At 32.4% G+C, this 26398-nt stretch overlaps 2 protein-coding genes across 2 annotated transcripts in view; both read right to left on the minus strand.

Annotated features, from left to right (window-relative positions):
• Positions 1–255: 255 nt before the first annotated feature.
• LOC139485001 (uncharacterized) overlaps positions 256–26398 on the minus strand; it is a 36361-nt gene continuing 10218 nt past the window's right edge. Inside the window, exons 5-16 of the mRNA XM_071269088.1 lie at positions 25944–26060; positions 25015–25224; positions 19378–19520; positions 18190–18352; positions 16583–16710; positions 16176–16368; positions 13542–13661; positions 12711–12908; positions 10920–11071; positions 9764–9943; positions 3032–3128; positions 256–737 (exon numbers count right to left, since the gene is read on the minus strand). Of these exons, the coding sequence (XP_071125189.1) occupies positions 9821–9943; positions 10920–11071; positions 12711–12908; positions 13542–13661; positions 16176–16368; positions 16583–16710; positions 18190–18352; positions 19378–19520; positions 25015–25224; positions 25944–26060 (1547 nt within the window). The 3' untranslated portion in view covers positions 256–737; positions 3032–3128; positions 9764–9820. The remainder of the gene's footprint in view (positions 738–3031; positions 3129–9763; positions 9944–10919; positions 11072–12710; positions 12909–13541; positions 13662–16175; positions 16369–16582; positions 16711–18189; positions 18353–19377; positions 19521–25014; positions 25225–25943; positions 26061–26398) is intronic.
• On the minus strand, positions 4907–6211 carry LOC139483981 (uncharacterized protein KIAA1958-like). Its single transcript, XM_071267700.1, has 2 exons — positions 5655–6211; positions 4907–5139 (listed from the first exon to the last, which is right to left on the minus strand). Exons 1-2 carry the CDS (start codon positions 6112–6114, stop codon positions 4907–4909), a joined length of 693 nt encoding a protein of 230 aa, XP_071123801.1. The 5' UTR covers positions 6115–6211.

A 26398-nucleotide genomic window follows, 5' to 3' on the forward strand; every position in this document is an offset into this window, starting at 1 on the left:
GAATATGTATATATGTAAATAAAGACGAAAATGACGCTTTTTGTTGAAACAAAATTAGATGTTTTATGTGTTCGTGTCTCGTTAGTTTCTTATCGAAACAAAAAATAAATTAACAATTACATGTCACCGCGCGGCCTCGAACAATGACAAAACCCATGCCGCATTGTAAGCCTATCAAATACCCTGAAATAAGTATTTTAATGAACATAACAAAACAATTTTAACTAAGATGAAAAACTTGCATCAAAAACGATAAACATATACTGAATTTTTATACTGTATGGTGAATCTTTAACAAATATCTGGTACTTGCAAAAAACCAATAAGACAGGATAATTCATAATATATATGTTCATTACTTCAGGTTTCAGGCAAGCTATATAATGTAACATATCTGGCTTGGAGTTCAGAGAATAAAGACTGTTAGCAGGGAATGTCTGAGAACAAAATATAAGTCCCTTGCCGGATATGTCACATAATATACCCTGTACATGTCTTGCACTTGAAGAACATGTAGTATATCCTCTCTAAAGGAAATTTACTTTTTGACAAAGTTCAAGACTGTAACGACAGATGATGCATCTGAAAAATTATCATTCCAATGTGAACTGTCATTCTTCAAACCTAATTTTCTCGTGATAACTGACATAAAAGGTTCACTGTCAGTATGACTACTTGTATATTGTGTCGAATCATTCATGCTGCCATCTATTTCTGCTTTCATTTCTTTTCTTCTTCTGAAAACAGTATTAAAAAGATGTTATTAACTTGTTTCTGAAAGTAAATTGAAAAAGTTTCTAGCTTACTTTACGATATTTGTTTTGTTCTTTGTCAAAGGCGTTCATCAATGGTTGCGACATCTACGTCATGTTTGTAATTATTAGATAGTAAGTAGTCCCATTTTATTCACAACCGGTTGTTGTTGAGGTCCGAGTTGCTTTGTTTTTAGGATTCTATGTTGTGTTTTGTTTACAGTTCTCTGGCTTTTTTTCATTTTTCTTTTAGGGCCTAGGTGGCCGAGTGGTCTAAGTAGTTACTACTACTGCAACAACTACCCAGTCAACACTGAGGTTGTGATTTCGAACCCGCATGTGCGAGTGCACTCGATTCTAATCGTAATTGACTAGGATCGTCAGTTTTCCTATCGAAGGTCGGTGGTTTGGCAGCAGTCCTTTTGCGCCAATTACTGTTTTTCAGGGCTATCATTTGCGCCAAATTTTGTTTTCAAAATGTATTCATTTTGCCAATATTCGGAACTCATTTAAGCCAATTTACCTGTACACATATCTATCATTTATCTTTTTGAAGCAGCAGTAAGAAGAAAGTATCGTTCAAAAAGGAAACATTTGCCATTTAAGCTGCCGGATCCAAGGAAAAAAACAGGAGAAGGGAAGTCATTTTTATTCTAATTGGCGCAATCGTATGTTCTATTTTTGGCGCAAATGATATCATCTATACTATTAAACGAGAAGACTTCATTTTGTGTGTCGCTTCTCTTCTTCCCACAATAAATTAATCAACACGCCTCTGTGTCCTATAGGTACAGTGCATAGTCGCATTTGTCATCCATTGAAAATGAATGCATATAAAATTCTGAAGATACACTTTAGTCGTAGTATATGTATGTTCAAAGTATACAGAAAAACGCAAACCGGAAGTCTAATCTGACTTAAAATTTCGTCCAATGACGGAACAATATCCGGATGCCTTTTTTCTCGTTCTTCTCCCAAAATAACGCAAACTAAATAATTGTATGAATGGATGACAAATGCGAGTATGCACTGTACCTATAGGCCCCGAAATGACAATGTAAAACAATTCAAACGAGAAAACTAGCGGCTTTATTTATGTACAAAAAATTAACGAAAAATAAATATGTAACACATAAACAAACGACAACCACTGAATTACAGGCTCATTACTTAAATGTTACTAAATGTATGTTCATATTAAAATTGATAGAAAACCAAAAATTGGAAACTTTGGAGAATGTTCATAATACATGTAATATACGGATAAGCGTGGTAATAACATACTAAATGTATGTTCATATTGAAATTGATAGAAAAACCAAAAATTGGAAACTTTGAAAATAAAGGTGGAGGGATAAAAAATAATTCTTCCAAAAACACTTTACATACTTTAAACTACGGTCTGAATGCCCGTGGTTTCGCGGATGTGTTCTAGTGTAATTTTAAAACAGGTTTCGCAAACGTAGCATTAAAGAAAACGTGTGGCGTAAAAGGACGCATTTTTGGCGCAAACGGATCTCTTCCGGTGTTTTTCTCCGGTCGCTCTGGCTTCCTCCACCAACAAAAATGGCCGCCACAAAATAGCCCAAAAGCGGTGCTTAAAAGTGGCGTTTAAACACCAAAGATAAAAATCAATTCAAATCATTTTCTTTTTACCAAAACGATGTCAGTTTATTTTCGACTTATGCGTAAATATGTCCTTGTGATCACTTTAGCCTCTCTGTTGCAATCATACCAAATTGTTTTCATCATTAAAAGGCTTATAGTTGATGTGTAACCCGGATTTGTTTTCTCTCAATTGATTTATGACTTTCGAAAAGCGGTATACATATACTATATAGATATAGGAAGATGTGGTGTGAGTGCCAATGAGACAACTCTCCATACAAATAACAATTTAAAAAGTAAACCATTATAGGTTAAAGTACGGCCTTCAACACGGAGCCTTAGCTCACACCGAACAACAAGCTATAAAGGGCCCCAAAATTACTAGTGTAAAACCATTCAAACGGGAAAACCAACGGTCTAATCTATATAAACAAAACGAGAAACGAGAAACACTTATATATTACATAAACAAACGACAACTACTGTACAACAGATTCCTGACTTAGGACAGGTGCAAACATTTGCAGCGGGATTAAACGTTTTAATGGATCCAAACCTTCTCCCTTTTTCTGAAACAATAGCATAACATCACAACAAAGAAAAACATACGATAAAATATCAATATAGTATATTATACTACAGTACAGTTGTCTTTATTTACATATAATTACCTGACACAGAATACTGCAATTGTAACAAAAACAATTGCAAATCCTAGTAGAGATAGAGGAATAATTTCCAGCATCAGTATGTTGTCATTGTCATTTTCTACAAAATTGTTTGTATATTTAAATGTAGTAAACAACAAAAAAATTACAATAAACAAAAAATTTAAAAAGATTGCTAGCTCGAAATTTAAAAAAAAATTAAAGTGGCATATCCAAATTAAAAACAAAATGTCACGGCGAATGCTTCATTTATTACTTTTGCATTCAATGTTCAAAATCACCCAAAAAGTAGCAACAAATACCAACGGGCTAATGAAAATTAAATAACCGAAGTGAGATAAAAAAAAATAAAATAAAAAAAGACCATGAACAATGATAAGACAAGCAAAAGCCTATAAATCAAATCAACTGCAAACTTAGCAAAACGAACTCCAACACAAACGGGTTTTACTTTACAAATCAAGCTGTATATATATATTATGGTGTGTTGACATATATAGCAAGGTGCATGGGGAATGGTTAATTGAATATTGCATTGGTTTTTTATTCTTATTCTTTGTATAAACAACATATTAAAATCATAATTCCTTTTGAGTAAAATTGCATGTATGAGCCGTTTGCCTAAGACTTGTAAGCAAAACATTTTCATAACACTGTACCGATGAACAATAGAAAAGTACTCATTAAACAATAAGCAATGCTAAATGCTGAGAAGCGTAAAGATATTAAAAATAAGATATTATTAAGCATGTGTCTATTTTAACTAGCTTGAAAAGTGCCTGATGAGTTAAAAAAAGCAAGCTATTTTTTTCTTTTCTTGAAGTCCATTTATATCACATGCAAAACATATAATAATTTAGCAGGCCAGTCATCTAATATAATACAAATTGCTGTTATTCAAATAATCAGCACTTACATTTCTATACATACAAATATATCGTAAAACCGTTAGTCTATATCAGAAATAGATTTACGTATAATATTTTTGCCGTCAATCGTAAATGAACTATGAATATGGATTATGAAAATGATATGAACATAATGATAAATACAGATTGCAAAATAAACTGAATGTATATATCTGATGACACTGTTCAAATAATGTTATATCATGTCTGCATGTGCACACGTTAATGTAATATTATAATGACTATTTAATATTATAATGATTTGACTTCTTAATATTAGAATTATTCGACTATTCAATATTATAATGATTTGACTATTCAATATTATAATGATTTGACTATTCAATATTATAATGATTTGACTATTTAATATTATAATGATTTGACTATTTAATATTTTAATGATTTGACTAAATTTGACTATTTAATATTATAATGATTTGACTATTTAATATTTTAATGATTTGACTATTTAATATTATAATGATTTGACTATTTAATATTATAATGATTTGACTAAATTTGACTATAGTATTAATAAATGGGTAATTTTATAATGGACTGGTTATATATCCAAGGTCTGTAATAACGGCCCAAGGATTGCTGTAATGGCCCGAGGCAACGCCGAGGGCCATTACAGTAATCCGCGGGCCGTTATTACGGACCGAGGATATATAACCAGTCCATTATTAAATTACCCATTTCTTAATACTTTTATTAACCAGTTCTGAGGCAATAAAAATGGAATTGTATATTTTCTTAATTATTTACTGATAACAAAATTTTTCAACAAGGACAACAAATACAGATTGAATTAGGAACTTGTCTGATAATTATTAAGACTCTTGAGAGCTGGAAAAGTCATCCCGTTTCCTCTTCCCAGAAAATATGTTTAGATTTATGACTCCACCATTAATAACAGCGCCAGTTAGAATACTGAATGGATTACTGCAGTCTTTTCTATTGGCAATCATGTTACTTTTACTATTGTTAACAATGCTAGAAGCCTATTTCTTTTATTCCCTTTTCCCTCTTGTTTCAATTGCTTTCTTTTGGCCTCGAGCACCTTTCTTGAATGGCTGAAATCGTCATTTCTTTTCAAATCCACTACAACTTTATTGTTTTTCAGGTGTCTCTCAATACTATTCTGGAATCCTGTAAGCGTGTCTGGTTCATACTCCTGTCCCTCTTTGTTCCTTACACCTTTAAATAGAAACATAAAAAAAGTGAACATTAACCCCATTCAGCCTGTATCCTCACTCTGTATGTACAAAATTTACATGAAATACAAAAAATATACATGTATCATACAAAAATCAATTGATATCAACAAGAAAACACAGATGTCTCACACGGTAAATTGTGCTATGAAATTGTTAACTTGTATTGAATTTTCATTTTAATTTTCTTATTTTGAATGAGTGTACAAAATTCAATGAAGATCTGACTAGCTGTTTGCAAGGATTCAGCCTACATACAAGCGTAACTTCAGCTGAAATTCAAAAGTTAGTATAGGACGGACAGACTGATATTACAAAATATAAACAAGATGTCCTGAATGATATTGGACAGACTAAAAAATTCAGTATACATGTTCCTATCCGTAAGCCGTCACGAAGCTGGCTAAAGCATGTACAAATCTATTTTATCAAAAATCATTACCATAATAACATATTTTTAGGAGTCTTTAAGTTGAAGTAAAAAACTTTTAAACTAACCTAAGTAAAACCGGGCTAAAATAGCATCTAGTTCCTTAAACGGAATCATCTGCAGCTCTCTAAACTCTCCTACTTGCTGTGCCCAGGTGTAGAAAGTTTTAACATCTGATCTTGTTTTGTAGTCCGTGTTTTTATTTACATTTTTCCTGAGAAATTCGTCTGTGTCCTCATTGGAAACTGATCTAAATCTACTGCTTCCTGTGTCACGCTGCTCGTGTGTTTCCGTCGGATCACCTTCGTCATTGTTGTTGTTGTCATTGTTCAAGCGGTTTACTTCGATTTCATGTAGCTCGACATTGTCATGGGATTGTTCCCCTTGCAGGACGGAGGTAAGAGCGTCGAACGTCTCCTTCTCTGCAAGCATTTCGTACCTCATTATGTCATGAGACAAAACATCAAGCATGTCTTCGCCATTCTTGGCGTATCTGTCCGATATTTTTGCAGGAACAAGGCCTGCCATACTGTACTGTCGTCTGCGTCTATAGAGTTCCGGTTCTAAATATAGCACGCAAAATGTTGCTAAAAGAAGTTACGCAGTCCTGGACTTGTAGGTAATTCCACAGAAAAGTTGCACAGATCTTTTCAAAACATAAAATTGAAATCGAAGCGGACACTGATGTCAGCCATTTTTTTTTGGTTTTTCAACATTATTGCACGTGCTCATAAAGGACTGGCAACAAATCAATAATGGACCGGATATGAGTCATAATGGACCGGGTAAAAGTCATAATGGACCGGGGTGACTATTTTGGGTAAAATAATGTATTGACACCTATTATAATGATAGGACAGTTAAGCTTATAATTATACTAACTGGTTAATAATATTTAATATTATAATGATTTGACTATATAATGAATTGACTATTTAATATTATAATGATTTGACTATTCAATATTATAATGATTTGACAATCTAATATTATAATGATTTGACTATTTAATATTATATTGATTTGACTATTTAATATTATAATGATTTGACTATTTAATATTATATTGATTTGACTAAATTTGACTATTTAATATATAATGATTTGACTATTTAATATTATATTGATTTGACTATTTAATATTATAATGATTTGACTATTTAATATTATAATGATTTGACTATTTAATATTATTTCATTTAAAGTCCCTTCCGGTCATATATCTCACAATGTTTGTAAATAAAACTAAATATGTATACATCCCTTTCATTTTAATGTTTGGTTTTTAGAATTCATAAAGAAATTTAATCCACATAAAGCGCTTTTGACTCGATAAAATTATTTAGTGTTGTTTTTATCTACTAGAATTAGGTCGATACTTCTACTGGTTGACGGTCCGTTACCAAGGTTTTCATTAACCCAGTAGTCTGTGTTTTAGAATTATGATGATTTATAACATACTCTAAATTACCCCATTGATATATTAAAATAATTTCTTATAGTCAACTCCCCTTAGGACAGTTGACTGTACATGAATCTGGTTATTTGTTTGTATTTCCTATTCAGTCTTAAAGCTTCTAACGTTTCCGTGTATTTCTACATCCATGCATAAACCATTTTTAGATTTGAACGTTCATAATTTAATATATCACGAAAATACTTAAACGCTATATGCATAGTGGTTTTTTTTTATTACATACAGTTGTACAGGACTACATTATATCATACTCATGAAGTCAGGAAACTTCAGGCAGTTATTTTAGATTGAATTATAACAAATTAAAGGAATAAAGAATAAACAATTGTTTTATTCTGTTTGAAGTTCCGATTGATGTCTATTCAAACTTATCTTATGTCTTTTCAAACTCATCACTGAACTTTTGTTACACTTGCAGCATTTATTGAGACGAACCTTCTAAATTCTATATTTGCATGAATTGATGCGCAGAAAAGTGCGCAGATAAGACCATACTTGCAAGGATTTTTTTTATGTAAATGCAAAACTTGTTACATGAATTTTTCCACGTCTGTATATTTATTCATTGGATGTGTATTGATTACGTATTTCACTTTGGGAAACATAATTTGCCTTGAACTCGTTTTTCATTTAACATGTTTAAAAAGAAATCATTTACAAAATGTCCATAATATTTTTGTTCATGTCAATATTTTGAAGAAAAAATATTTGACTCCACATGTATATTTGTAGGACTCGGAACCGCGATGGTACTCCGAACCGCGATGATCACGCTGAAGTGCGATGGTGTACGCTGAGGTGCGTTGGTTAACACGCTGAAGTGCGATGGTAACATTGTGACGTTAACTTGTTTATATCTACGCTGAAGTGCGATGGTGGTTACGCTGAATTACGATGGCGGCTCTGTCAGAGATGGTCTAACTATAAAGTTGACTTTAATGAAACTGTGTGATGGTTTATTCCAGCTAAATGCAATGGTCTGAAGTAAGAACTCTATTGAATGAGGTGTGGTGTAGTTGTTAGCGTTCTAGCGTCGCATTTGGGAGATTGGTTTTAATTTTTAGTCAGGTCTAATAAAAAATACATACAATTCTTATTTGCTAATCATCCGCTTAGCACGGAGAAGTATGGAGTCAAAAAAAAATGGGCTAGATGGAATTAATTTAGTATACGCGATTCGAGTTGGAGGAAATGTCATGTGCGCCAAAAAAAAAGGGTTCAGCGTGTCGGTCTATATAGTGCTACACAGGGTCCATCTCATTTTATCAAATATAACTTGTTCTCGTCATATCATAGCCGAGAAATTGCTCATAAGAACTTCATTCATCCATTTATATAATATCGTAACAGTTTTTAACAAATAAAAGCCATCAAGTACATGTATATATGCTTGACTTATAGCGAAACGTGACGCGAGTTCTATGAAAACTTTAGAATAAGCTGATTTTCCGTTATTCCGCAGACTAACCTGTTGCAGAAGATTTATACTGTAAGAACAAAAAATTAGACTTATATGTAGTGCGAGTTTTCTTACAAAGCAGAATTCATCTCAATAATAAAGCAAAATTATATCGACTCGATCAATAAGATTGCTTTTAATAAAGACCCAGACATTTTATTGGTCGTACAAAATGTTTGCGGCATAACACCGAACACTAGATAACCAATCTGCAGACCAAGATCATCTTTTAGCCGATTTGTTCCTTATGATTTGTAGCATGACTTAGTTATAAATTATTTTGTAACCTCAACCTCTAATGCTCAAAACTGTTCTGGACTTGAATTGTTCGTTACCTTGTTGGTTTTTTTTTAATTCCTTTGTTCGCAATAAATCTTAATTTAAATAATCTTATCCCTCTGCCTGCGAATTTTAGTTGTTTATAAAAACGTCAAAACAACTAAAAGTCGTGCTAAACCATCGCACTTCAGCGAAAGGACCATCGCACTTCGGCGTAGACCATCGCACTTCAGCGTGACCATCGCACTTCAGCGTCCCCATCGCACCTCCGAGTCCTACATATTAGTAATACTACTAGTATATAAGATAATACATTAAGGTAGATCATTGGTATATATTTTCTCGGATAGATTTTTTTTTATACTTTGCCAACGTGCAGATTTTACTACGCTTTTTTTTAAAATAAAGTATGGGTCACCGTGCTATTTTTCAAGCTATGAGTCGTTCAAAAATAGATTGCTTAGATTGTTCATGAAAAAAAAACACATTGTTGTGCATAAAAAATATCTGTGAGATAGAAGTTTGAATTAAACTATGAGAAGAGTTTTAATAATATGTTTTAAGAAAACATGGTTCCACCGAACTTTCGTTCTTGCTCAAAGAAAAAAAAATATAAAAACAGCCGTTCAGTATAAATTTTGTACTATCCACTGAAATTGCTTATTTGAAAAATTGATTCTAAAAACACACATTTTTGGTATATGTTAAAACAAATCGATAATGTAATGAATCGTTAAGTGATTAAATGAAAATAAACAGCCAAACAGTAAATTGCAAATCGGTCTCCAAATTTGCAAATTTAGGTAAAGAACTAGACCGACTATGTACTGTGATTGTACAACCCAAGTTGGCGGTATACCATGAATCTACCTTAAATTTAATAGGATGTAGAAATTAACAGCATTATGTTTTTGCATTTCTCTATATATCAACTCTTATGGAATGCTTTGTTTTAATCATACCTTTTGTCTGAGGTACTGGTTTTCTCGATATGGTTAAGTTATGAATGTTATTGGGTGTTACCCTTCTGAAAACTTCTGTTGGGGTTTAGATGTCATCGCTGTATTAATTTTATCGGTTCCTTTTGCAGGTATGGGACTATTCAGAGACGCCATCCTAGTCGAAACCGAGTATTCTATCACCTGTTAACGAAAAACAAACTTACGTGTCTTAGAAAGTATAAAAAGAAGACGTGGAATGATTGCCAATGAGACAACTATCCACAAAAGACCAAAATGACACAGACATTAACAACTATAGGTCACCGTACGGCCTTCAACAATGAGCAAAGCCCATACCACATAGTCAGCTATTAAAGGCCCCGATAAGACAATGTAAAAAAATTCAAACGAGAAAACTAACGGCCTTATTTATGTAAAAAATGAACGAAATACAAATATGTAACACATAAACAAACGACAACCACTGAATTACAGGCTCCTGACTTGGGACAGGCACATACATAAATAATGTGGTGGGGTTAAACATGTTAGCGGGTTCATTATGGTAATGTTGAACCCAGAAAACTAGTCAAGAGCTTTATGCTATTCTATCTAACTATATAAAGTGAATATGATATTTGATCTATTGATATTTTTTGGTAGGAAAAATTAAGAGAACATTTAGAGTAAACTGATGTTTTTGTGTGTTTAATACATTTACAAAAGGCATGAAAACAACTAATTTCAAATAACAATAGTCTTGATATATATCAAATAAAAACCAAAATAGATTTCACAAATCACCAGACTGAGTTTCATTCCAGTAGCTACACATGTAGTACCTCGGTACTAGAATGAAAATGTGGATATTGTGTTATCATAATTTGCTGTTACAAAAGTTTGGAAATTAACATAGAATAAGGAATATATCTACCTCATAGACAGCTCTGAATCTTTCACTTGCTCTGGGTCTGTTTGTTTTTTGTTGTTGTTTTCTTTTTGAGGCGGGGATTTTAAGCCAATCATCTTTTAACTGAGTTTTTGATTTTCAATACTTTAGCCTCGATCATCATTGAATTATACCCTATTTATCTTTTTAAAAGGTTTTGGATTTTCAAATAATTTGGCTTCGATCATCATACGCATTTGGTTTCAGAAGATTTGCCACCGAAATTACCTTGGTCTGGTGTATGTTGTCTTCGCATATAGCAAATCCAGTTGTATCTCGACTATTACAATCAGTATTATAATCGCATCTGTTTCCATTTCCGATTTTATTTATAGTGCAAAGTTTGCATCGCACGATCTCTTTTGTTTCAATACGTTGACCTATAGAAAAATACGCAAATATGGAGACTGACAATATATTTGCTTTGATTTCAATAACTAACGAGAAGGTGTAGTAAAACTGATATTTTCATATGAAAGTATGCGCATTCCATCAATCAATTGTATGTAAGTACATATATTAACCATTCATTTAAAGAAGGACGATGGAATTGAAATACACCATACAATAAGGGAGAAATGTATCAGGAAAATTATACTATTTCCCGGGTTCATAATAACACGAGCAACACGACGGGTGCCATATGTGGAGCAGGATCTGCTTATCCTTAGGGAGCACCTGAGATCATTCCTAGCTTTAGGTGGGGATCGTGTTGCTTATTCTTAAGTTTTCTATGTTTTGTGTTCTATATTCGTCTGTTTGTATTTTTCTTTTTTTAGCCATGGCGTTGTCAATTTGTATTTGATCTATGAGTTTGAATGTCCCTCTGGTATCTTTCGTCCATCTTTTATGTTTATATTCGACTATCTCGCCAATTTACAGAAAGAAACAACAATTTAAAACATGCAAGGATTTTTGAATCTGTAGAAACTGGATTAAAAAAATATATTTTCACTGCGTGACAACAACGTCTACAAACAGGACCCTGTTTATTCTGAAATCCGATCTAAATATACAATCACACAATACTCCCAATTTCATATATAATTACCCGTCAAACCCAATTTGTTTAATTAGTTTAACATCAAACCAGTTTCGATACGCAATCAAAACAATATAAAAAGTTGAAAACAACACGTTAAATAATTTCAATGCGTCCAAAACGCTTTTTTGGATATACCTTCATCACAAACGCTCAAAGCCAAACATTTAAAATCAAGGGATGTATAAGTACCGAAACCGTTGAAGAGCTATATGGCAATAATACTTACAATTGATAGCCAAATTCATCTAAAGTCAACTTTGCCTGAGGGTTTTGAAACCTTAGTTTCTTAATAATTTCAAAATTTATAAACGGACAATTTAGTAAATAAAATTGAGAAAGGAAATGGTGAATATGTCAAAGCGACAACCACCCGACCATAGAGCAAACAACAGCCGAAGGCAACCAATGGGTCTTCAATGTAAGTTTGTTAAATCATGTCAGTACCGAAGTGAATGTACTGACTACTGAGCTGATGATACCCTAGGTGACTGATAGTCCCCCAGCAGAAGTATCGACCCAGTGATGTAAAAAATAAATTGAAAACAACAGGTTTAATAATTTCAATGCATCCGAAGCGCTTTCTGGATTTACCTTTATCAGGAACGCTATAATTCATACAAGATATTTTTTATTAAATAAAATCAATAAGCATGGCATGAAATAACAGTATTAGGGATTCATTTATTTTCGTGAGTATCTGATTTCGTGGTTGTGTCATTCTACACACAAAGCCTATAAAATTCTTTTTATTCGTTGAACATTTGAATTCGTGGTTCACATGTACCTACGAAACCCAAGAAAAATAGACGATTCGTGTTTATTTCTGACTACACCGGTTAGCTTTAATAAATTATGCAATGCCCAATTTTTTTTTTTGTTATTATCAGTTATGATTGTAATAATATATTGTTTTTACATACAAGTAAGTGATTTGTAAATGACAAAACGCCACATTCTAGTAAAGTTACAGTTACCTCTATCAACTGTTGGGTAGACTTGTCGGGCTGCACCCAACCAAAACTGGCTATTTATTTTCATCAAATGAAATGTCTTCATAGTTTGTATAGCCTGGCTGCTCGATGTCATATTACCATACAGATAACTCCCATTGTTTCTACAAATTTCGACTGAGGCTTCCCAAGTAGCTATGTTACGTAGCGCATAGTTGTCTGCTGTTGGAAAAAAAATGTAATAACTATATTTAAAAAGTGTATATGATTCAAGAGATTGTTGTTTGTATATTGCAGACAAAATTGTTGTCTGGGAAGTTCATACAAGTAAAAAATATAAAAACATAGATTTCTAACATAAAAACCCAGTACAAGGTTGATTTTGAACGTAAGGCGTGTGTTTATAATTTTTTACAACATGTCCTGGTATATACATGTACTAGCTTTCTATCAAAAACAGGCTTCTGTCCACGTTTGGTATGAATCCAGGATAATTTGAGAAAGTTGTTATAATTTTTAAAACTTTAACCACAGAGTGGATGTAATGGTGAATGGCAGAAAGACTAATGTCTATTTATAAAAAAAGGGGGGGATAAACATGATTTACCTCTGGATACTATCTTACAATTATAAACACGCTTCTGTCCAAATTTGGTAGAAATCAAGAATAGTTCAAGATAGTAATCAAACTTTTAAAAGCTTTAACCACAGAGTGAATATATGTTGATTCGCTGACGACGACGACAATGGAATGAGGAATCGCTATGTTTCGCTTTTCGCAGGCTCTTCAAAAATAAGAGACAACAATAGTTATAAGTATACAACCTGCAAAATAATACTTTATCAGATGCATACCGTTATTTTCACAAATTCTGTTCCAAAATGGAGAACTACACTTGGACGGAATTAAATGGCAAACGTTGAGTGTATCCATGCAAAATAATCTCAGACATAACATACTTGAATTGTATCTATCTAAAAATAGAAGTTAAATATTTGTAGAACATTTGTTCTGCACATTTTAAGAAAATCAGTATAAATGTCTATAAATACATAATACATGACAGGATTTTTTTTCTATGAACCAGACTAATTGTTTTCTTTGAGCTGTTTCATATTTTGTCATGTGAATGTATTGTATATTTATAGCTTACTATTCGATACACAACAAAGAGATGTCAGTATATATTCAGAAAATTGCCGGGGTATATACGACGTCTTCATCCCCAATTGAATAAAATTGAGAATGGAAATGGGGAATGTGTCAAAGAGACAACAACCCGACCAAATGAAAAACAACAGCAGAGGGTCACCAACAGGTCTTCAATGTAGCGAGAAATTCCCGCAACCGGAGGCGTCCTTCAGCTGGCCCCTAAACAAATATATACTAGTCCAGTGATAATGAACGCCATACTAATTTCCAAATTGTACACAAGAAACTAAAATTAAAATAATACAAGACTAACAAAGGCCAGAGGCTCCTGACTTGGGACAGGCGCAAAAATGCGGCGGGGTTAAACATGTTTGTGAGATCTCAACCCTCCCCCTATACCTCTAACCAATGTAGAAAAGTAAACGCATAACAATACGCACATTAAAATTCAGTTCAAGAGAAGTCCGAGTCTGATGTCAGAAGATGTAACCAAAGAAAATAAACAAAATGACAATAATACATAAATAACAACAGACTACTAGCAGTTAACTGACATTCCAGCTCCAGACTTCAATTAAACTGACTGAAAGATTATGATTTCATCATATGAACACCAGGCACAATCCTGCTCGTTAGGGGTTTAGTATCATACCATCATAACATATATGAGAAGAAAATAACCCGTGTCATGCTAACATCTGTTTTTAGAATAAATGTGTTTAGTTCCGATGAAACCTACAAAACGTCATCGTAACACCAGTTACTATGTGACATAGACAAAAGCTGTACAGAACACTAAGGAATGTCAGAGGCTCACAGATGGAAGATAACAACGTACATCAGTATTATACATTTTCAATACAAAATCACGCAATGTACGCTTTAAATACTTTAATTTAATGTGAAAAGTGTTATTGTAAATTATTACATACACGAAAAAATTATTTTCACAGCAAATTACAAAATTTTTTACGTATGCCGAACATATCAAGTTTTTTTTTTCAATATATGTGTGACAAAATACACTTCTGGCGTATTAAAATTTTGAACTTGTTGCCTTTTGTTGGCTGTTGTTCGTGTGATTCTTTGTCAATTGTGTTCTCCAATTTATTTATATTGTAGTCCTGTGTTGTCATTTTGATGTTATATTTCACATGGCCATAAAAGTGCGAGGTTTGGCATGCCACAAAACCAGGTTCAACCCACCATTTTTTCCTTTAAAAATGCCCTGTACCAAGTCAGGAATATGGTCATTGTTATATTATAGTTCGTTTCTGTGTGTATTACATTATTACGTTGTGTCGTTTGTTTTCTCTTATTTTTGAGTGTAAATTCACATTGCGATAAGACGTGTCACGGTACTTGTCTATCCCAAATTCATGTATTTGGTTTTGATGTTATATATATATATGTTATATTTGTTATTCTCGTGGGATTTTGTCTATATGTGTTACATTTTAGTGTTATGTCGTTGTTCTCCTCTTACATTTAATGCGTTTCCCTCGGTTTTAGTTTGTTATCCCGATTTTGTTTTTTGTCCATGGATTTATGAGTTTTGAACAGCGGTATACTACTGTTGCCTTTATTTCTCATAAAAACACAAAATATGAAATCTAAAAACTTTATTGAAAACATTGTCCTAAAGGGAATAAAATGTCACGATAAAAAAGATGTATTTAAATGGATTACTCAAAATACTAAGTAACAATACACATGATGTAATGAATATCATGCTGCATAATGAATGTTTAACAAATACCTGCACTGGAAAAAATATTAAGACAGATGTAATCCGGTATACATGTGTAATTCAGGTCTCAGACAGGGTATATACTATGACATTACCGGCTTAGGGCTTACATCTCCTTCGCCCTCGGCTCAGGGGATATAAACTCGAAGCCGGGAACGTCACAGTATATACCCTGTTTGAGATCCAAACACCATATAACATATTAAAGCAGTCAACAATTAAAAAACAAATCAGGAAACGTACGCAACTGAACAAAATACATCACAAGTTTTTACTCTCTGGGAACGAACTGTACTTTTAGTATACTGCTTTAGTTTAAGATTCACATAAACATGATAAAACTGTAGAACATTAAGGATTCGTCAAAAATTAAAAACTAAATAAATAGACATACATTTTGCTCAAAATACGCAAAAACACTTTTTGGCGATACATTATTCAACATTTATGAAATATTTGTCTCTTAATACATAAAGCAAATATTCTAAAAATCTCCAGAATACTTTAATTTTGATACAAATAGAATACAAGACTTAGAATACCTAATTTAATTCATGTTATCGTAATTTATTTGGATAGTGCATACCATGCTGAGTCACAGTTCTAGGTGAAGATGTATACACATTAAAAATACTTGAGTCATATGTACTACCGCAATCATTCGGTACAGTGTGGAACGTCTGAAAGTGTTGTTGATACGTTTCACATCTACCATCGCAAAAATGCGGAGACAAGCCACTGTCTTCAGGAATGTGAAGCAAGCAAACACATTCTTTGCTCTACAAAATAAAATTAAAACAACATTTGAAAAAAATGGAATGAATGTTCGTTGTCGTTTTGCATTCCAACTGAACGCTTTTTTAAAGCCACTATACAATGATGACTAAATAATTCCTTTAACGGCATGTATTGTGTGTCAGACATTTATTATTTTGGCAATGAGAATACCTCACCAAGATAAAAAAAAAAATAGCTGTATCATGAAGTATTTACCTTTATAGAAAACGCAAAGGTTGGTAAAGGCTTACAAAACTCCTGGCACAATCCAAGGGATGACCGAGGTAAAATCATCGAGGTACTAGGATCTGTATGATACCTTAAATAACTCCAATTATAACAACCTAGAGATATAAAACATAATGCTAATATATGACACAAACTTTAACGAATCTTTCATATATGTTTTAAGCAGTTCTTTTGCCTTAAATAAATTTATGGTGATTGTATCTCACCGAAGGTATGTGTACAAAGGTAGGATATAGTAAACATTTATTTAGACTCTATTTTTGAATTTTTAAAATACTAATGCTGTTCTACCTCAGGAATAGATTACCTTAGCTGTATTTGCCAACACTTTGAGGAATTTTGGTGCTCAATGCTCTTCAACTTCGTTTTTTATTTGGGCTTTTTAACTTTTTTGGATTAGAGTGTCATTGATGAGTCTTTCTTAGACGAAACCCGTGTCTGGCGTAAATACAAAATTTAATCCTGGTATCTATGATGACTTTATTTATGTTTTTATTGTGAATTCCGAGTTACAAAACTACTACAATAATTTGACCGAAAATATTGACATTGATTATGTCTTTTCTGTTTTTTCCGTGACATATTATTCGTTGGAATAAGGTTTTATTTTTACCTATTACTAGTTGATGTTGAACGACCTTGACTTCCAATGAGGGTTTCGCTCGGTCGGTATCGTATTTCTTGCCATATATTGACCACGTATATTGAATTTGATATTTGAATTGTATCGTTACGTTCAAGAAGAAATAAAATTATAAATATGCCTTCATTGTCTGCATATCAACACTCTATGCAATTCATGTTTGTTTCTTACAATATAACTGTTTAATTTTTCGAACGATACATTTCGATAAATATGTCATATTGTTTGACCACAAAACAAAAAAACGAAAAAACAATTTAGTCTATTTTACTGATAACCTTTTGGAGAAGTCATTTAAAAACACAATTAATATTGTTAGCTTTATACCATTAACTTGTAATAGGGTATAAACAGCGGAACCAATTTTAACCTGTATTTCAGTCATTCATCTTCATTGTGATATTATTATTGAAAGGCACACTGAACTAATTTGTATCCGATCTTAAGTTATACAAGCAACCGAAAAAATTTCAAGTAAAAAAAGTGAACGTAATTGTCGACAAGGAAAATATTGAATGATAAACGTGTGTGTTCTCTTGTTGAATGAACACTTGCAAGGTACTAGTACTGCTTTTTTATGTAAAATTATCTTGTTTACTGAAAGTTACCTGCAAAATTACACCTATCATTGGTTAAGGTTTTGTATTGGCAGGACGGGTTCTGCATTTGGTGCAGGATCTATTAGTACTTCTCGAGCACTCGAGACCAATCCCGGTATTTGATTGTGCTCGAGTTGCTCAGTCTTTGGTTTTAATGCTGTATTTTGTAAACTGTGGTTTGTCTTCAATCTTTAGACTTTGTTTTACCACGGTATTGTCAGTGTAGTTACGATAAATCAATCCCTCATGTATCTTTCGCCTTTCTTTTGTAAATTATTGCAATAATGATTGCCGTATAAAGTGAAATATTTTATTAAATTTGATTTATCTACCTATGATATGTATCCAATCGGATAGTCTATTGTATTCGCCTCTCCAATAGTCACTGGTCATGTTGTCAATTTTACGTTGTATCATGGTGCTGTTTTTACTCTTGCAGAAGTGATTTGCTTCTATCCACGTCATTTTATATTCAGAAGTTATGTTGACTTTCTTCTTTTATTATCACAAAAAAACAAGCAAATGGTTAAAGGACATTTCTAAAGAACAACTTTATTTCTTCATTTCATTTCATTTAAATTCTTGAGATTAGTTTTTACCTTATACGCATTTATAATTTGATTAGACTGTCATCAAGTGAGAGGTTTAGTGCTATAAAACCAGGTTTAATCCACCATTTTCTACATTTGAAAATGCCTCTACCAAGTCAGCAATATGACAGTTCTTGTCCATTCGTTTTTGATGTGTTTTGTCATCTGATTTTCCCATGTGATTATGGACTTTCCGATTAGATTTTCCTCTGAGTTCAGTATTTTTGTGATTTTACTTTTTTTTTATAGTAACATGTTGGTTCTTTTTTCTGACATTTCATTTTGGTCGTCAGGTTTAAAGTTGACATAAGTATCACAGAAACTTAATTTAAAAGTTTTCTTGCTATTACCTAGAAATTATGTGATGAAGTTAACTTATAAAAGTGGCCTGAGCATCGCAGATATTTAACTAAATGTTTTTACTGGGGTTAATGTCTGAATAAAGTTTTGATCTTAAAATTAAAAAAATACATTTAATCATTTAATCGGAACATTTAGTTAGTTTCAATTCTAGTTCTATAAATATTCAATAAGAAATCGTTTAAAATTCTTATATTTGTGGCTCAATTTGCTTCCATTTCTACCGCTTTTCTGCGACGTAATATAACACAGACAATATATGTCAGAAAGTTGTGTTCAATGGAGAGAAATGCAGTTTTTAAAAGAAGAAAAACAATTCAAATGTCCAAAGCAGTACCGTATAATCATTTAAATACAAAAGAATATCCAAAGTTAACAAGATTTTCTGCTAAAATATCAAAATTGTGTTGAATTGTAAATTGATAATATCAACAGTAGCTGCCAGTGTCACTTTGTCACTCTTTTATCTTTCATTTATTAAAGATCTGATTTATATTTTTGATTTTTTTCAAACGGGCCTCACAAAGATTTTGCATCCCAACAATTGTTCTTGTATGTTCGCATTTTTACCTGAATGGTCATTAATTTAGGCTTATCCCCTCTGCATACAGCTCGTAGTTTTCTACCGTGACTATCACAATCATCCACAAAATTTCCCAGTATACCATCATACATTTTGCACTGCATAACCAATCGTGTGTCAGTAGGTATTCCTGTGTAACATAAAATGACAAATCCGTCTTCTTTCAAACTACTTGTTTACAAAGTATATTATGATGCGTGGTCTTCATCATGAAACAAAATGAACATGTTGTCTAAGCAGACATTTGTATTGGCAAATGACTTTTGGAACTTTTATTTGAGGACAAAATTCAAGTCTGTACTATAGTGTTATAAACTGGCTGTTTCTGTCTCGGAACGGTTATTATATATTCGAGGTATCCTGCATTGGATCCGAGACTCGAAGAGTCGAAGGCTAATAAAACTGATCGAAAATCTATAACAGGGTCAATACCGAAACAACAATTTCATTACACATTTCTTAATGATTTTAATTCTTTGATTACAATAGCACTGGGGTAAAGCTGATGACCGTAACTGCATTCACGGTCATCCCAAGATGTCGGATGAAAAATTAGGTCAGTTTCTGTATCGTCTGTTAAAGTGTTTCTATATCATTTTCTTTACAAATCATACATTGAAACGATGTAAATTTATAAAAGAATCACTCGGAAATCACTAATTGCTTCCGAGAAATGTGCATGAAACGGGAAATTCGATTTGAAAAAATCGCTCAGATGACCGTAAATCACAATCGAGATGACCGTAACAGAATCAGCGATTCATAACAAGGGTGACCGTAATTGCTTTTAAGATGACCGTAATTTGTAAATGATGACCGTAACTTTTAAAGGATGACCCTTAATTCTAAGAAATATCCGTGTTTATATAACTACCTTTTAGTATCAAATGATTAATCGTGTTGGTATAAACATATTAATATGAGAGTATTATCCTATAGGTAGAAGAAAATAAGACGTGCTTCAAATGCAAAAATTACCATATGTATCTTTTTTACAGTAGAGGGTTTAATTTTTTTTAAATGAATTTGCAAAAAGACATGCAAATGAACAGGTAGGGAAAACATGCTACAAAAGCGCGATAAAATGACACTTTACAAGTATAATAATTTGCAAAAATACACCCATATGGGTCAAGCAAACACAAATACAACATTTAATACAGACAGTGAAGAATTACAAAAATAAACATAAAAAAAAAAACATAGTAATAAATGGTAATTAATGTAGCCTTTGATGAACATGGACCTCATTTTCGCAATTCTAATGATTGCTTTATAAAGTCACCAATTTCTGTCAAAAGCTCAGATTTAGGATATATATAATATAATGAAAAAATGCGGTGCATAGCCTCCATGCAACTACTCGACAAAAGATTTTTTTTTTATTTCTGGGATTCCTTTTAATGACATATAATAAATACACATTTTTAAAAATGCCAATGCATGTACATCAATTGATATTATATCGTCTTCCATTTTGTCGTGCAAATAAAATAACAGAAATATTTTGAAAACATCATACGACTAAACTAGTGAAGGTGAGCTCCAGCAAAGTTGATAAAATAGTCTTGTACGAATAGCGTATCACAAGGGGGAACGTTGTTGGTTATTTGTATATATACAGAATTGTTATTCATATAGTCAGGATTCTACTTCTTCAAAATTATCTCCCTATTACGCCAGTTCATGCTCACAATCGTAGAAATGGAAGCCACTGTAGGGATGACTCTGCCAATTTTGCTCTTGAAAACTGATAAATTTATCCACATAGCACCATTACGATCGATCGTTATATGTCAGTTATATTTTAAAAGACAAATGTATATACTAGCTAATGAGCATCAGTTAATGATATTGTCTGCATTGATTAAACTTAAAAAATATTGTCTGTATGGATGTCAGGTGGAATTTTCGAAAATTCTTAAGCATTTAAAAAAATTCTAATTAAATATTTCGTGGAAGGGCAGACTAAACATTTTCAGTGGTTGAAGATTATAAACCCTAGTTATCACACACAAGAAAATCATATTTTTTCGAAGATATCCATTTTCATCATCCAAATTAAAATACTGTCGTCAAGTACTTTTAGAAAAAAAATAGCAATTCGAACACACCTTCTATGTTTTTGTGATTCATTAGATAGGTATTTCACTTGACCCATATATTTCATCTTTTCGTACTGTCATTTTTTACGTTATAAAGTCAACCTGTAGCTTTGATATATAAAAATGATAGAATCTGAAGCCAGATGCTATATCAAATATTCTTGCTTTGTACGTTTTAAAGACAAAATATACACCCCAAACATGCCCTAACATAAAAAGGTGCACTCGATTTTCTCTTTTCGATACAATCGTTACCTATTTTGGGTAATTTTTTCTTGATTCACATAATGGAAGGGCAGACACGAATATTTCTGAACTAAAAGATTGATATGTTCTCCGTCCGTGGTAAAAAAAAAAATTCGGAGATTATGCATTTTCTACATCCAACTTATAGATACCCATGTCGTCGACTAGATATCTTATTGTTTTGCATTATTATGTAACAGATACATTGAAAACTTATGCAAATGGTGTTTTTAAAGAAAAACACTTCGTAATTGAGAAGAAAATTGTCGTTTTATTTGTTTCTATTAACTTTTTAAAATTTTGTTACTATATCAACCGCTTTCTCGATAAACAAAGAGCTTCGATTCTTTTGTTCTATTTCAAAAGTGTTTCCGCCTGCATATATCAAGACAAATTAAGATTTTAATCTGCCCTCTGGAACCATACACAGACTCGATTACCAAATATTCGTATGTATTATTAATGTTTTTAATGCTCCATTTATTGGCATTATGTTTTTCTGGTCTGTGCGTACGTTCGTCTGTTCGTCTGTTTGTTTGTCCGTTTGTCCAGCTTCAAGTTAAATAAAATTGAAACTTAGTACACATTTTCCCTATGGTATGATCTTTTTAATTCTAATGCCAAATTACAGTTTTATCCCATTTTCAGAGTCCAATAAACATAGAAAATGATAGTGTAGACGAGGCATCCGTGTACTAGGGACACATTCATATTTCTTCTAATTTTCGTCGTATCGCTGTCAATTTGTGTTAAAATTTTAACGTCGTTATCAATAAATATTTCATTATTTACGAGAAATATGCAATTTACTATCATTGTCATAAATCCAAAATACGGCCAATTATATTATAGTTTTAAAAAAAATTATGAAAAATATTTATATCCGCTAACCGATCCCCTGTTGATATCGACAAACTCAACAAAAAAGCTTTGAATACAATACGGATATTTCTTAGAATTGATGGTCATCCTATAAAAGTTACGGTCGTCCTATATAAATTACATTCAGTTTTTACAAATTACGGTCATCCTTTACAAGTTACGGTCATCTTTTTACCAATCACGGTCATCCTTGTTTTATGTTACGGTCATCTTGAAAATATTTTGATTATGATTTACGGTCATCTGAGCGATTTTTTCAAATCGAATTTCCCATTTCATGCACATTTCTCGGAAGTAATTAGTGATTTCCGAGTGATTCTTTTATAAATTTACATCGTTTCAATGTATGATTTGTAAAGAAAATGATATAGAAACACTTTAACAGACGATACAGAAACTGACCTAATTTTTCATCCGACATCTTGGGATGACCGTGAATGCAGTTACGGTCATCAGCTTTACCCCAGTGAATAGGACACTTATCATGAAGAAGATACATACAATCATATTTGAACTTGTCTTTTCGTAGTCAACATTGATATAAATCCTAAAAGTTGGTAATTTAATGCTTTTACATTTCATTTTATCTAGCAAATTTTAAGGACATAGGAAGAATAAACAAGACAGTTTAACCTTCTTACTCTTGAATAGTCTGAGTTCTGGTGATGATTGATCAAATGGAATTTAAACAATGATAATAATCGGAAGTTTTACTCGAACAAGCTGTGAAATAATTCCGTTTCAGGACGTTACAAAACACCTCTTTAACTGTTCATGCTATTTTATTTTTGGCAGATACGATTGGTCTCCCCGAATTTCCTTCTCTATGAAGTTTTGGGAGTAAAATCGACCGGCTGTTCAGGTTTTGTCAGGGCGTAGATAGTCGTATTTATCGTCATCTATGTGTGGGTTTTTATTTGCTACTCATATCTGAAAGGATCTCATTTATTTTGTAGGTTCACAGTCTAACTGTTTAAACGTTTTGGTTTTTGAGAGCTTTTATAATGTGTCGGTTATGTTCATCACGGCAACTGCACTTTCCTTGGCTTGACTTTCTTGTTCTGATAGATTTTGTAAACGTTTGCCACTGACAGATGATTTTACTTCAATTTAAATAGATGATATAAAAGATTCTAAGTTAACGTTCTTACTTCTGGTGGATTATGTTTACTTTTCTTTTTGAATATAAGGATTCACAAGTCATTCTTATCATATCATATCAGCATAACAATAATAATGTTAACCTGTAAATTTCCGGATAAGTTACTTTCCCTCGCAGGAATTCAAAATCATATACTGCTATTGTAATATCGAGACAAAACCGCCTGTATTATGTCCAGCGCATTAGACCACTGGGCCTCCAAGGCTTCACCTAGAAGTCAGCTTTCCGTTGCCTATAGCTAGTGTTACCTTTCCTCGTCAGTAGAGTTGTCACACAGAACATGCATGACATGTCAGGCATGAAGATATAATTGATTGTTACAATTGAATGAATGTTACATTTTTGTTTCAAATAAGGTTGAAGGTTTTGTACCACTAAAACGTTTAAAACCGCTGCAGTTGTTTGCACCTGTCATAAACCAGGAATCTGATATTTAGTAGATGCCGTTTGTTGATGTGGTTCACACGTGTGTCTCGTTTATTGTTTTTTATATAGATTAGACCGTTGGTTTTTTTCCATTTGAATGGTTTTACACAAGTTATGTTTTAGGGTCCTTTATAGCTTGCTGTTCGGTGTTAGCCAAGGCTCCTTGTTTAATACCGTACTTTGACCTAAGAGGTTTACTTTTATAAATTGTGACTTGGATGATGGAGAGTTGTCTCATTTGAACTCATACCACATCTTCTTATGAAGATAGAATTGATTGCAGATTATCTAAATTATTTATCATAAAGGATCTTTTATAAATTAGCTACAGTCACATAAATAAGTTACTGACAAATAAATGTAGTTTAAAGTTAATTACAACAAATAACATTCGCAATGGTCAGCGAAATAGAAGAACCAAACATTTGGGCAAGTGCAACATGTTCTCCAGAGTGTCCACGATTTGACTTTTTCGCAATAATCAGTAAGTGGCATGTTTATAATTTGTGAAAAAGATTAATAAAGCTGCAAATTTGTAACGACACATAAAAAGGTCATTACTATCACTTAAAAGCTTAAGATTTCCAAATCTAAACCGTTGCTGCTGAACATATTTTATTAACGATCACATTTTACAAGTTACAAGCACATTGTAGTAGTACACTTATTCGTCTTATAAATATTTTGTTACTAAGAAAATGGGAAGCAATATCAAATTTCTAATTGACCTAAAAATTCTACCAGATATCTACATACAAATGTGAATGCTTAAAATTTAAAGATGATCATAAGTAAGATTTTACCTGTATCTGTTGTTAAATATATTTTTCTTGCTATACCAACCCAATGCCAAAAGCTCGTCTTTTCTTTCACGTTAGATCCATTGATCTTATTACCTGCGTCTGCTTCACTAGTAATGTTTCCAAACAAGTAAGATCCATTTCTTTTGCATGCTTTAAGGGCATTTTCCCAATTTGTATAGTCATTCATTTTAAACAAATCGTTTTTATTATCTGTAACAGACATAATTCATTTGTTATCATGTGTTTGCCAAAAACAAATATATATTTATAACAAACATCATTTGTTCGTTTTGATAATTGACAGGTCTATTGTTCATGACAGAAGCTACAGCATCGTCGAGTGATACAAATAGAAAAACGTACTAGGTGAATACAATTTGGGGAAAAACATGACGAAAATTTCCGCAAAATCAAACATGAATATAAAAAAGGTTTATTAATGATGCTATAACACCATCTCCTTTGAACATCTTAAACATACTCAGATTTTATGAGAGTGTAAATAAACTCGTCATAGATACCAGGATTGAAATTCAATATTTGCGCCAGACGCGCGTTTCGTCTACAGAAGACTCATCAGATGACTCTTCGGAACTTCAAGGTTACTAAGTTTAGAATCGAGCTATTTATTATTGTTTTTCTTCCATTTTAAATTCATTTCTACGTGTACGGGATTAGATTCAGACATATATTGCAGACCATGAGGTAAACATTAAATTCGGAATGGAAACAGGGAATGTGTCAGAGAAACAACAACCCAACCAAAGAACAGAAACAGTCCAAAGGCAATGATTGTTCTTTAAAACAGCAAGAAAATAAAGCACACGGATACGGGATTTAGCTGAATATGATCATTTATTAATGTATTGGTAGTGTAAGTAACGATATTAAATATATTAAACTGATGCAATATTGGAAAAAATACATACCACTTCTTTGGCATAGTCCTTTATTAGCTGATGCACATGAATAGGGTCGAAATATGTACATATCAATGTTGTCGGTATTGTAAAGGAACAGGCATAACTTTTTAACATCATAGTTATCTGAAATATAAAAAAAAATATGTATAAAGTAAATGCATGACAGACGTACGGTTATTATTATGTTTAATAATATAGGTAGTGTATTATACGTGCTATATGTCTTTAGGTATGACAATTTGAAGTCGAACCAAGTTTATCCAGCTGTCTGTAGAATCCAACCCTGAAATACAACAGATAATTTATACCTGGTAACGTATGTATACGTTTGCTACAAAACAACAGAGCTATAAAGTGACAGTTATTTATATTCTCGGTTCAACGTATCAAACGCTATATATTTTTAAGATCTTTTAAGCTGTTTATCGATTTTGCATATATGACAAAATGTATATTGTTAT

The sequence above is a fragment of the Mytilus edulis genome, chromosome 8, assembly GCF_963676685.1.
Source record: "Mytilus edulis chromosome 8, xbMytEdul2.2, whole genome shotgun sequence".
In the NCBI taxonomy this organism is placed as follows: domain Eukaryota; kingdom Metazoa; phylum Mollusca; class Bivalvia; order Mytilida; family Mytilidae; genus Mytilus; species Mytilus edulis.

Coding starts and splice junctions, on each gene's coding strand:
- LOC139483981 (XM_071267700.1), bottom strand. CDS start 6,114: ATGGCAGGCCTTGTTCCTGCAAAAATATCGGACAGATACGCCAAGAAT. Junction 5,140..5,654: donor TTTAGCCCGGTTTTACTTAG/GTTAGTTTAAAA, acceptor TTCTATTTAAAG/GTGTAAGGAACAAAGAGGGA.